Raw genomic sequence first — 13,130 nt, 5'->3', positions numbered from 1 at the left:
TGTCAATTGGTATTTTATTGGCTGGGCACTATCATGATAGGAGCAATGAACGATGTTGACACTGTTCACTGAACATGCATCTGATGGCTCGTGTAATTGAGTTACAGCTTATTATAATTTTCACCTTTTATGGAATCAGCTTATTATCTGGCTAGACTTCATAGCTGCAGAAGACTTTGGGGTGTCTAGAAGACAGATGGGTCTGTATGCCGACGGATCGCCAGGTGGCTCCCCGGATTTGGGCAGTAGAGCCAGTGTGTGTAGAGCCTTTTCTACCTCTCCAGAAATTCGCCTCTGTCTAGGCACATTAGAATGACCATTCTGAACATACTAGGGTTAGTCTCTATGGGCGCCTTAATGGTTACTGTCGGGATACCATCCGGACCCGGAGCTTTGATCAACTTAAGCGACTTCGCTATTACGATGTGGCCGTCAATAATCATCGCAGCAACCTCGCTTTGACCGGTTTTGCCGTAGGGAACCGGGTCCCATGGTCCTATGTCGGGGCCCGGGCGAAACGCTTCTATGATCTTCTGCAGCACCTCGGGGAACGTTTGGGTAGTGCAAACGCGCCCTTCGTTTTGGCTATGACTACCCTTTTAGGGCGCGTGTTGACTGCCTGGTAGAGATTATCGAAGAACACTCGTCTAGGTGTCTCATTATCATTGTTCAGTGCCGGTTTAGCCGCCAATGAGGCCTACACAATTTGCTCCATTATACCCTCATAGGTTCGAGCTCTTTGCATCCTCCTCCTTCCTCCTAGGCAGGATGCACGAAGTTCTGCAATTTCTGAAGATCCCCAGTATACCGGTTTGCGCTATTTCCTGGGTAGGGATCACCCAGGGCGTTAAGGCGTCGCATGCACGGCTTAAGGTTTCGACTGCATCATCGCTGGATAAATCGTCGGTGTTACCCTCATGAACAATCGCTTCACAAATGCCGGCTTATCGAAGCGTGGGGTCAGCCATCCCCGGTAGCTGTCAATGACCTTGGGCAGCGGGCATCTTTCTCTGTATTTCACCCGGTATTGAATCGCCAGATGGTCACTGTAGTGTACGCATACCCATCGTCGACCCTCCAGTCTGAGATACGGTTTAGACCCGGGCTCCGAAAGGTCACATCGATGATGGTCTCTGCATCGTTCCTACTGTAGGTTTTTCTGTCGCCTACGTTCGCGACATCCACGTTCAGTCTAGTGGCCACCGCTCTCAATCATCCAGGTGTTGAAGTTTCCACCAATGACCACGGGACCCTTTACCACTCGTGCGCTTGATAGCGATTCTAGCCTAGCATAGAGGAGAACTGGTTTATCGACCACCTGAGTGGAGCATAACAATTGCAGTATTTCAACCCGTCGATCTTCGCTATTTGCTAAACAAATCGACGTGGAATTATTTCCTGGACCGGAATTCAACTGGTTGAAGAGATCGTCCCTAGCTTAGCCTTATCAGTTCCCGTTGTCGGAATTGATGCGGTATAGATCCGCTAGTAGGGCGATATCTGCGCTTGGCTACGAGACTGACTGCCACAGCAACTGCTATGCGGCTTCACAGTGGATCAGGTTTAGCTGTGTTGAGTTGGTTCGACCTTCTCGCGTGACTGGACATTTAGGCCCACCCGTCGTGTGACCCTAGTTCACTGTGCTGTTCATTGCTGGCTTCCACTCCCTGGTAACTTGACCTTCTACTCCGCACTTTCTGCAGAGTTTACACGCCCACGACTTGCGACCTTGATCGAAGCACTTGAAGCATAAATACTGAGCGAGTACCAGTACACTAACCAGCCAACTCTGATCATCCCGACTGCAACCACCTTGCCCAGACAATCAGGAATCGCATAAGGATGCACACTGTACATCGTATAACGTATTATTTTATGTCACTATCGCAAATATGTACGGCTGAGGTACAATTTTCATCGCATATGATGTTATTTTATTTGAACTTATTGCGATGTATCTGATAAAATCATATAAGAGTGCAAATTAACTTTTATCATGTACGACTACATCGTAGTAGAAGATATTCTGATGTTTTATTGCGACGAACTCATTCGCAAAAGCGTTCGAGCGAATTCACAAAGTGTTAATTAAAATCACATAATTGCGTACTGCGATGGTTATACGACTTTGCATGGTACTTTTTTATTATGTCAGTTTATCTCGCATTGGTGCACAAACTTAATCGCAAAAAAGTAAAAATAAACTCTTGAAAATGTGCATACAAACTCGCATAAGCTAGAATCGTTAATGTTGGCATATTGCGATGTGATACATGATAACAATGAAAGATGTGTTCTGGGAGTGCCAGAAAGCTTCAAGAAAATGAGCAGTCATCATTGTTGGCGCGAGTTTCTTCTGGATCAATGAAACACATATCGAGAGCAGCGTTTGTTTACGACAGCTTCAATGCTATATTAATAGAAATTCATTTTAATAATTTACATTGCGTTTTACTTAAAATTAACTTACATGATAGTTTCTTAATCACTAACGAACTCTCTCACTCGACGCACAACTTAACACTAAATCTTCTTACAATTCTAACGCATTCAATTAATTCCTATTGGATAGAACAGTTGCCAGTTTCACCTAAATACATGCGATACCGTCGCAACAATCATTATGATGACAAAACAAGTTACATAGACATCATTTTTGATATGTTGACCTTATAACTAACAATGGGATGTGCTAGCAAGAGAGGAGTAGTGATAACTGTGTGGGAAATCACGCTCCGTCATTTTGAGCTCCAGATAGCCTAGTGGTTAAGGTTATGGATCGCCAATCCGGAGATGGCGGGTTCGATTCACGTTCCGGTCGAGAAATTTTTCTCGACTCCCTGGGCATAGTGTGTCATTGTACTTGCCCCACAATATACAAATTCATGCAATGGCAGGCAAAGAAAGCCCTTCAATTAATAACTGTGGAAGTGCTCAAAGAACACTAAGTTGAAGCGAGGCAAGCCAAGTCCCAGTGGGGACGTCGAGCCACAAAGAAGAAGAAGAAGAAGATAGCCTGCCAAACACGTACAACGCAGGGAAACTAAGTGCCTTCCAACGATTCCAACAAACACTGAAGTGAGTTAGAATGTCATAATTGTCATTCCAGTATGTTTCATAAGGAGCGTTTGGTGTTAAGTGTGAAGTGTGGCTCGATAATCCAAAGGGGACTAGTTCGATGCTGAGGTGTCATTGTTTTTTTTTGAATATTATTAAGTCGCATAAGATGCTATATTACGTCGCAATAGTGCAGACCGTGCATCGCATAAGGTATCGCTTCAAGTCATATAGCGTTATTATTTTTCCATCAATGCACGTATAGCGCCTCCACTTTTGTACGCATAAGGCACTTTTACTGCATCTAATGCGATGTAACTTAACCGCATAAAAGTACGTATAACATGAACATAAACTTCATTATACGTGCAAATTGTCTCCCACTGAGAGCTTAACCGTGACGCCACGATGGACCTTTTTGCAAGCGGATTGATACCCTTGGCACATCTACCTCACACTGCTGCGAGCTCCTCTGCGTCAGTGATCTAGTCAAGGTTTTTATACTGGAGAGTTGCCTCCACCGTCTGTTGGTAGGGTGTAATGAAAGAACAATCGTCTAGTGCAAGCACAGAGAGAGAACTAAATTTTATTAATTACAATATAATTACAGGCTACTATGATCGAAATATTCTTCCGAGATTACTTCGCTATCACTCTTCCTCAAGCTCGGAAGACAAAATACAGAACAAGTCGAGCTTGATTACATCACCTTTCGTCACTTCATGAAACTTGGTGCGTTTTCTTCCCTTTCTCCCATCGACCAGAGTAATCCGACTTTAGTATGATCTCACCGACAGGCACACCATTCGACGTCTGGCTCCTCCTGCTTGTCGGTTGACCCTCCTACCAGAAAACCTCCATGGAGCGATGTTGATCCAATGCCGCCACACCGCTGGGGTCCTTGCCATGCTGGTACTCATCGCCATGTTCAGCGAATACAGTCCTCCAGTCATGGTGGCTGCCCCGATTACCTTGCCGTGTTTGAGAATGCGGCAACCGTTAGTGTCGAAACAAATAACAGCTTCTTTGGATGCCAATTCCGGCAAGTACAGCACTTCCGCAAGAGTGATTCGGTTGAGGCTGCCATCAGGAGACCGGAGCACAATGCGACATGACCCCATGCCGGCGCAGGTGGTCGTTCTCCCATCCGCGAGACTTACTCCCTGCTTTACGGTATTGTCCAAGGTGTAGATTTGATTCGCGGGATGATGCGCCTGAGTCGATCAGCCACCCATTGGAGAAGTTTGGTTTTCGTCTAGCCAGAAAGGAATATTCTTTAAGGATTTCTTGACGGGCTGATCGTGCCCTGGAAACGTTCCGTCTCATTGGTTGATCTTCCGCTTTTTCGTCGATGATCCGCTGTTCCGTCAACGCCTTGCAATGCTTCTCTTTATGACCGGGCTTCAGGCAGTACTTACAAACCAGTTTCCTCCTGTCCACGCCAGCCATCAGCAAAGACTCGTTGGGCACCTTTTCGCAGCGTTATGCTACTTCATCTACGAACTTGGACTTGATTAGTTCCAACGTTAGCTCGTCGTCTGATCTACTCTCCAGAACAGTGGTGAGTGTATTGAACGACTCCGGAAGGCTTCGGAGCACCATTGCAATTTGCTGATTTTCATCCAAATCTTGGCCTGCCAAAGTCAATCGCTCGAAGAGGTCCTCCATATCAAAGATATGTCGTTCTATATCCTCAACATCGCTGTACCGCTTCTCACACATTTGCTTCAGGAGGGATACCTTTGATGTCAAGGTTGCTTTTTCGTGTAGTGACGGCGGAAGCTTTCCCAGGTGTCCCGAGCCGTTGTTGTGCCTTTGATGAGGTTCAGTTGACTATCCTCAAACAACAGGCCAATCGACGCTCTCGCCTTCTGATCTCCCTTGTCCCACATTCGAACTCTTGGTCCATCAGTTGCTCCAGGTCCGGCACCCAGTTCTGGTCAGTTCTCGGTCACGAACTGCCACAATTCCTCGCGAACTAGAAGAAACTCAACCTTTTGCTTCCAGATACTGTAATTGCTTCCATTCAGCTTGGCAATTCCCAAACGATCCATATTTGCTTGCAGTGTTAAAAAAATTTCGGCTTGTTTATTGGTTGCTCTTGGTTACAGCAGGGCCCACAACCTGTTGGTAGGGTGTAATGAAAGAACAACCGTCTAGTACAAGCACAGAGAGAGAACTAAATTTTATTGATTACAATATAATTACAGGCTACTATGATCAAAATATTCTTCCGAGATTGCTTCGCTATCACCGTCAGGGCTCTCCCAGGACCTCTTGGGCTATAGTGCGTTGAAGGAGGTACCTAATTCGGACGCCCCTTTCTTTGGCACTTCTCATGTCCTGGAGCGCTCCTGCCCTGAAGCTTTTTACATCCACCGAATATCTCCTCTCATAGCCCTCAACACCTCGGCGTATGCTGTCGTCTTGGTATTGACGATCAGCGTTGACCGCGCTTGCTTTTTCTCAATATTTTTCTTTTTCCTACCGTTATCCAAGGGTTCTGTCCCTTAGTTCAGTTGGCTCCTCGTCTTCTTGGGGTTTACCTGTGAAGGCTTAGTTTGCTTGCCCCTTGCACGCTTTGGAACCTACAACATGTCTGTTGAGTCCCTCTTTGAAGCAGCTATCACTATTTGTCAATGAAGAGGCTGCCAATGAGCCTGGTAGTTATATAGCCAAGTAGGAAGGGGTGTTGGAGCAGCTTCTTGTGGAGGTTGGGCTCAGTTCTGGATTACTGCTAATCTGGAGGGTTCACCTTACTCCCTGAAACCACTCGAAACTCTCTGAAACACCTTGAAACCCGTCTGAAACACCACAGAGACCTAAACTTATCATATATGCTCGAAAACCCCCGGAATTTCCTTGAAACCCATTGGAACCAACGAAACGCCTTGAAGCGCCTTACAAACCCCTCTGAAGCCCCCATGAAACAACCGCAAAATAAGGCTATAATAAGCCTTGAAACGCCGTAAAACGATTCTGAAACCTCTTTTGAAACCCTCCCGCAGCCTTCACAAGCTCCCGGCATCCCTTACTTACCTTACTGGTCAGACTAAGGTCTGAGTTTCCCCTGCTGTGCGTAGGAGCCGTCTACATGATACGTCTCGCACTCTGCGAAGGGTCCTCCACTTGATCGATCCATCTCGCTCGCTGCACACCCACTACAAACATTTTTTCTGTACAAGAGTAGAGCAAACTACTCTTAAGCAAGCTTTAGCTTGAGAAACTGATATTCAGCTAGTTCTGATACTTGGAATTATCCAACATCCTAATGACGTGTCCCACCCACTGTAACCTCCCAGTTCTCATGGTGTGGACAGTTCCTCACGTTCTGACTTCTATCTGCACTCCGCCGTCGATGGTACGGAACACCTTCCGTTCGAAATCCCCAAGAGTGCGTTGGTCCTAAGCACGCATAGTCCACGCTTCGTGCCCATAAATATTAGTGTTTTTAGATGGTTAACTTTGTGAGGTTAACTTCAAAGGGGTTTAAGAGGCGTTTCATGATGTTTCAATGTGTTTCAAAGCGTTTCAACGTGTTTTAGAAGGTTTAAGAGGTGTTTTAGGGGGCTATTTAGGGCTGTATAGAGACGTTTAAAAGCATTTCAGGGCGTTTCAGAACGCTTAGAAGTGTTTTAGAAGACTTCGGATGTTCTCAGGTTAGTTTCACAGAGGTTTCAGAGGTATTTCAGGGCATGTACAGTTTTAGGGGGGTCACGGAGGTTTCATGGGGGATTTTAGAGGCGTTTCAAAACGTTTCGAGACGTCGTCCCAGGGCGTTTCTGAGGCGTATTGGGGAATTTCTGACCCTCTCGAGTGAGTTTCGCGGAGGTATGTAGGGGCTTTCAGAAGCGTTTCAAGGCGTTTCAATACGTGTCCATGCGCTATAGGGGTTTCAGAGGTGTTTTAGGGGGCTTAACAGGCTTTCAGGTGAATTACACGGAGGTCTCATAGGGGTTTATAGGCGTTTCAATGCGTTTCAGGGTGTTTCAGGAGGTTTTACAGGGGTTTTGGGAGCTTCAGAAGCTCCTACATGAACTTCACGAAGAACTCATGGACTTTTAAGAGGCGTTTAAAAGCATATCAAGGCGTTTCAATGTATTTTAGGACGTTTCTGGCGGTTTCCGGGGTGTTTAATGAGGATTCAGAGGCTCGCGGGTGAATTCCACGGAGGTTTCAAGAGGGTTTCAGGGTCGTTTAAAAACGTTTCTATTGGAAACGACAAATACAAGCGAGGCTTTCGTTACAATCCCAGACGCTGACTGATATAGCTACCAGATCAGTGACTCTCCTTTAGTCCATCTAGGTACAATCTTATTTACAATTTATTTCCATCACATTTACCTCCCAAGTAACACACTTGTCACCGAAGAGTCACGGCGGCGCAGGTTTATGTTGCGCAAAAGTCACCGTGACTTACTTCTAGCAAGTAAGTGTTTATTTGTTAAAAGTAAGTCACAGTGACTTCTGCGCAACAAAAACCTGCGCCGCCGTGACTCTTCGGTGACAAGTGTGTTACTTGGGCTACCAGTTGATACCTACCCAGCCAACACGAAGTCGCATATGATGTAGAATAGGATGATAAAGTGGAGGCCATATGCGGACATGCTTCCATTTACCTGCGTGTAAAGAGTACGTATATCGCCTCTACTTTTGCATCCTATTCAACATCATATGCGATCGTGTGTTGGCTGGGTAGCTTCACTGAGCTGTGTGATGCAGCTCAAGGATGTTCCAACAGCTTCAAGACGATTCGGGAGGTTTCAAAGGGATTCAGAAGTTCTCATGTGAATTTCACGGAGAACTTAGATACCTGAGGCTGTAAGAGTATGAACCTCATTCAAAAGGCTTTTAGATACAACTGTTTGCTCTCGTAGATTTGATGCCCTTTACTCAAAGGAGTTCTTGGAGTTCATTAAATTATCATTGAACTTACCACTGGATAGATCATAGTTACCTGAGGCTGTGTGAGTATAAACCTTAGTCATGTAGCTGTTAGAGTCAACAAAATACGTTGGTAGATTCGATGACCTATATAATTACAAAAAGTTCTTCATCCTCAAACTGCCAAAGAACTCACCACTTGACAATACATAGTTACATGAGCCTGTGTATGCTGAATTTCATTCATAATGCTCTAATAGATCACTGACTCCACTTGTATTTAGATCAAATGGCCTAAACTCCAGGAGTTCTTGGATACTACTGTACAATCATAGAACTTAAGACTTAATAGAACATGTATGAACATAATTCATAATCCTAATAGATACAACTAGTAGCTTTCGTGGATTCGATGATCTTTACTCAACGGTGACCCTGAAAGAATTATTGAGCTCACTACTCCATAGATCATAGCTACCTGATGCTATGGGAGTAAATGCCGTAAACGCTCTTTAACAATTAACTCTGATTTTTTTCCATAAACCAACTTTATCATTTACCTACTTTTACCTTACCGATCAGGCTAAGGCCGGGGTGGCCTCTGCTGTACATAGCAGCCGTCTCCATTCTACTCGGTCCATGGCTGTGTGTCTCCAGTTCCGCACTCTGCGAAGGGTCCGCAGATCGTCCTCCACTTGATCGACACACCTAGCTCGCTACGCACCACGTCTTCTTTTACCGGTCGGATGAATCTCGAGAGCCGTTTTAGTCGGCTTGCTATCCGACATCCTGATGGCGTGACCCGCCCACCGTAGCCTCCCGATTTTCACGGTGTGGACGATGGTTGATTCTCTCAGCGCTCTCTCCAAGTCCCGTCTTCCATCTGTACTCTGCCGTAGATGGTACGGTAGATGGTTCCTTCGGTTCGAAAACTCCAAGGGCGCGTTGGTCCTCTGCACGTAGGGTCCACGTTTCATGCCCTTAGAGGACTACCGGTCTAATCAGCGTCTTGTAGATAGTCAACTTTACGGCGAACTTTATTCGATCCTAGAGTTCTGCGGAGTCCAAAGTAAGAACGATTTCCTGCCACAATGCGTCTCTGAATTTCTCTGCTGGTGTCATTGTACGTTTCCGCCATCGTCTCAAATTTACGAGCTATAATATCAATATCATCAGCGAAACCATGCAACTGAACGGACTTCGTAAAAATCATTCCACTCGCGTTTGTCGCCGCTCTCCTTACCCTCTAGAGCAATGTTGAACAGCAAGCACGAAAGACCATCACCTTGCCGTAACCCTCTGCGAGATTCGAAGGGACTCGAGAGTGTCCCTGATACTCGAACTACGCACATCACTCGATCCATCGTCGCCTTGATGAATCGTATCAGTTTATCCGGGAATCCGTATTCGTGCATAATCTGCCATAGCTGTTTTCGTTCGATTGTATCATACGCCAATTTGAAATCGATGAAGAAGTAATGTGTGGGCACGTTGTATTCACGGCATTTCTGCAACACCTGGCGGATGGCGAACATCTGGTCCGTTGTAGCGCGTTCACCCATGAATCCAGCCTGATATTGCCCCACGAACTCTCTTCGGTGATAGACGGCGACAGAAAAATATGAGAAAGTACCTTGTAGGCAGCGCCTAGTAGTGTGATCGCACGGTAGTTCTCGCAATCCAACTTGTCGCCCTTTTTGTAGATGGGACACACGATACCTTCCATCCATTCCTCCGGTAATACTTCCTCCTCCGAAATCTTGGTAATGACCCAGTGTAGTGCTCTCACCAGTGCTTCGTCACCGTATTTTAGAAGCTCGCTTGGTAGTTGATCTGCTACAGCGGCTTTGTTGTTTTTCAACCGGCCAACCTCCTCCTCAATCTCTTGGAGGTCAAGGGCCGGAAGTCTTTCGTCCTGTTCACTGCACATACTCCTAGATCTGTTACCACGCCACCTTCGGTACTTGCAACGTCGCCATTGAGGTGCTCATCGTTTTGCTGCCGCCACCTCTCGACCACCTTACGCTCGCTCGTGAGAATATTCCCGTGATTATCTCGGCACATGTCGGCTTGTGGCACAAAGCCTCTGCGCGATCTCGTTCTTCCTACTGGCGCTTCTTCATCCGGAAGACTGAGTTCTGCCTGTTTCGCGCCTCTCGAAAATATAGTCTCTGTGTTTCAGATGAAGTGTGAGATGAGCCCCTCGTACTCCTAAAAGTCTTCTGCAATGCAACCATAAAATCCATTTAGGTAATAAACTGGTTGCATAGGGGCGGGGATCATTTGGGCAATTTTTAACCAATTGACTTCATTTTCTTAACATGGCAAGATACTGTACTGTAGCAATTGCCCGAAATAGGTCTCCCTGCTCAAATGTCCCCAGACCCTATTAGGTGAAATGATGACAAGCTGTGTTAATTTCAACCCAATTACACGAACCATCAGATGTTCATGTTCACAACTGCTATCGCGATAGTTCCCAGCCAATAAAATACCAACCGACCAACGCTGCGGCTCTAATACTGCAGTTAGGTGGCCCCAGATCGGTTTGCTGTGGCAGTACCAGCCATGCTGAGCTCTGGCGCCCTCGGTGGCCTACTCCTAGCGGTCAGCATTGGCTCCATTTGGGCAGCGTCGTTCGATGTGATGTTCGAAAAATTTGAACAACACAATGGAACGGAATTGTCCAACATAAAGCTGCGCGTCCGGAAGTACAACAGAACCATATCGGTGTTGTCCGGAAATGTTGATCTCAAAGTGGTGGTGGACAACACCTTCGAGGTAACCGTTCGATTTTGGTATTGTGGTTTTTTGTTATACTGCCCCCACTCGCATAACAGTCCCATCTTTGCTGGGATTCCTATTCATATGGGACAGTTATGCGAGTGGGGGCAGTATACTTCATCAACATTTTTTCCGTCCAGGTGAGCATTAGGTGCGCCTACAGTCCCAAGGGCAACAACCAGTTCAACGAATACCCGATGAAGATTGCCCGGACAAAAATATGTGATTTCGTCAACAATGATTGGCGCGATTATTATCCATACTTCGAGAACTCATCTAATCTGCCCAAGGTAGGGGAGTGTCCCGTAGATCCCATGGAATTCTACTTCAACGATATGGTGCTGGATTCAAAAATGTTCCCGCCCTATCTACCGCACGGTTTGTGGCGGATGTCCATATCCTTAACTAGACCTGGAATTGATGTTCCGGTAATATTTTTGCAAGTATATTATAAGGTGGCGCCTGTTGGGATCTTTTAAATGTGTTTAACGTTGGAGAACTTGCAAGGGGTTAGTTGTTGGGGCTAGAAGATGCACAGTTGACTGGATTAGAGTAGAACGTAAGTGTATGAAATATATATATTGGTTTCAGGGTAAATCTATAAGAAGTAAGCAGTTCAAGGTTCAATTGATGTCTGAAGCAGCATTCGAAGGTAGCTTTTTGTAATCATAGTAAGAATTTCTAGCTTCAAATGGAATAGTTTTTATTAGGTGCTACATAAGAGAATGATTTTCATATACATATATTCATTTCATTCATTTATTAAGTATTACATTAAATTCCAGATAAAACTGAATCAACAATATTTCTCCATAATACAAGGCTCGTGGCTGCCGTTCTCCATCCTCGGGCACAATCAATGCTCGCCACGTCACACTCCACCGAATCCGCCCATCGCGCTCTCTGTGCTCCACGCCTTCTTGTACTAACCGGATCTGTCGCGAACATCAACTTTGCAGTGTTGTTATCCGGGCATTCTTGCAACATGCCCTGCCCATCGTATCCTTCCGGCTTTGGCCACTTTCTGGATGCTGGGTTCGCCGTAGAGTACAACAAGCTCGTGGTTCATCCTTCTCTGCCACACAGCGATATCCTGCACCGCCGAAGATCGTCCTTAGCACGCGTCGCTCGAAAACTCCGAGTGCTTGCAGGTCCTCCTCGGGTATGATTCATGTCTCGTGTCCGTAGAGGACCACCGGTCTTATTAGCGTTTTGTACATGGAGCATTTGGTGCGTGGGTGAACTTTTAGACCGCAGCTTCTTCTGGAGCACGTAGTAGGCCTGACTTCCGCTGATGATGCGCCTTCGAAGTTCACGACTACTTCAAACTTGAAGGTATCCCCGTCCATCGTAACATTACTACCCAAACGGATCCGGTCGTGTTCGGTTCCACCTACCAGCATGTATTTTGTTTTTGACGCATTCACCAACAGTTCGACCTTTGCAGATTCGCGTTTCAGGCGGGTGTACTGTTCTGCCACCGTTCCAAATGTTCTGGCGATATTGTCCATGTCGTCCGCAATGCACACAAATTGTCCGGATTTTGAGACAATCGTTCCCCGACTGTTGTGAGCCCGGGTCGTCGCATCACACCTTCCAGATCGATGTTGAAGAGTAGGCATGAGAGTGACGGCTGTTCGGGCTCGAAAGAAGTTGATCATCAATATTAATTTCTAGTCCCGATCAGCCTAGATAGCCGTGTAGTGTCGGTAGCAGTTCCTTCAACTGGCTAAGAATAACACTACGGACCGTCTGTTCCGGTGGTAAGAGTCCACTAACAGGTGACCCCTAATTCATGGTGTCAAGCGGCTTAATGCGTACCGTGCCTAGGAATGAATGGTTAGGGGGGTCTAATAAAAACCTAGCCGCTAACGGTGCCTGTGGAGTACCAGGGCACCCTCCACAGTATTTTTGCCCTTGCTGTGTTAAACGGAGCAATGACGCAGTGGACCTAATTTGTCTCCGGGATAACCGGCTACTTTTCTTAAGTCTCAATTCCGAGGCTTAACAAAAGTGGGTAAATGTATATTTTCATGACTGGAATCAAGTTTGTACAGGTAAACCTTCATCACGCAAAAGGTGCTTCTGCTGTGTTGAGTCGAAGGTTTAAAAAAGAAGGACTGGAAGTGGCGCTTATTCAAGAGCCATGGTCCAATAAACGAAAGATTCTGGGTGTTCTGACACAAAATAGTAAACTATTTTATGATGAGCAACAAGATTCTCCCAGAACTGCTGTCCTAGTACGTAAAACGTTAAAATGTTATCCTATTACAGAGTTTATCAGAAGGGACATTGTTGCGGTCATGGTAGAGGTGCCAACCACTAGGGGTAAAACTGAGATCGCTGTGGCTTCAGCTTACTTTCCTGGTGATGTTCCTGAGGTACCTCCTCCTGAGATCGCATCA

At 46.0% G+C, this 13,130-nt stretch overlaps 1 protein-coding gene across 1 annotated transcript; it reads left to right on the top strand.

Moving 5' to 3' along the window:
• The first annotated feature begins 10,482 nt into the window (after positions 1 to 10,482).
• Positions 10,483 to 11,521, top strand: LOC115269291 (uncharacterized). The gene is made up of 2 exons (XM_029877874.2): positions 10,483 to 10,722; positions 10,866 to 11,521. Exons 1-2 carry the CDS (start codon positions 10,510 to 10,512, stop codon positions 11,202 to 11,204), a joined length of 552 nt encoding a protein of 183 aa, XP_029733734.2. The 5' UTR covers positions 10,483 to 10,509; the 3' UTR covers positions 11,205 to 11,521.
• Positions 11,522 to 13,130: the final 1,609 nt, after the last annotated feature.

This window comes from Aedes albopictus, chromosome 1 (assembly GCF_035046485.1).
Source record: "Aedes albopictus strain Foshan chromosome 1, AalbF5, whole genome shotgun sequence".
Classification (NCBI taxonomy): Eukaryota; Metazoa; Arthropoda; class Insecta; order Diptera; family Culicidae; genus Aedes; species Aedes albopictus.
Note: the sequence above shows the minus strand (reverse complement) of the source record. Positions and strands in the feature narration are given on the sequence as shown.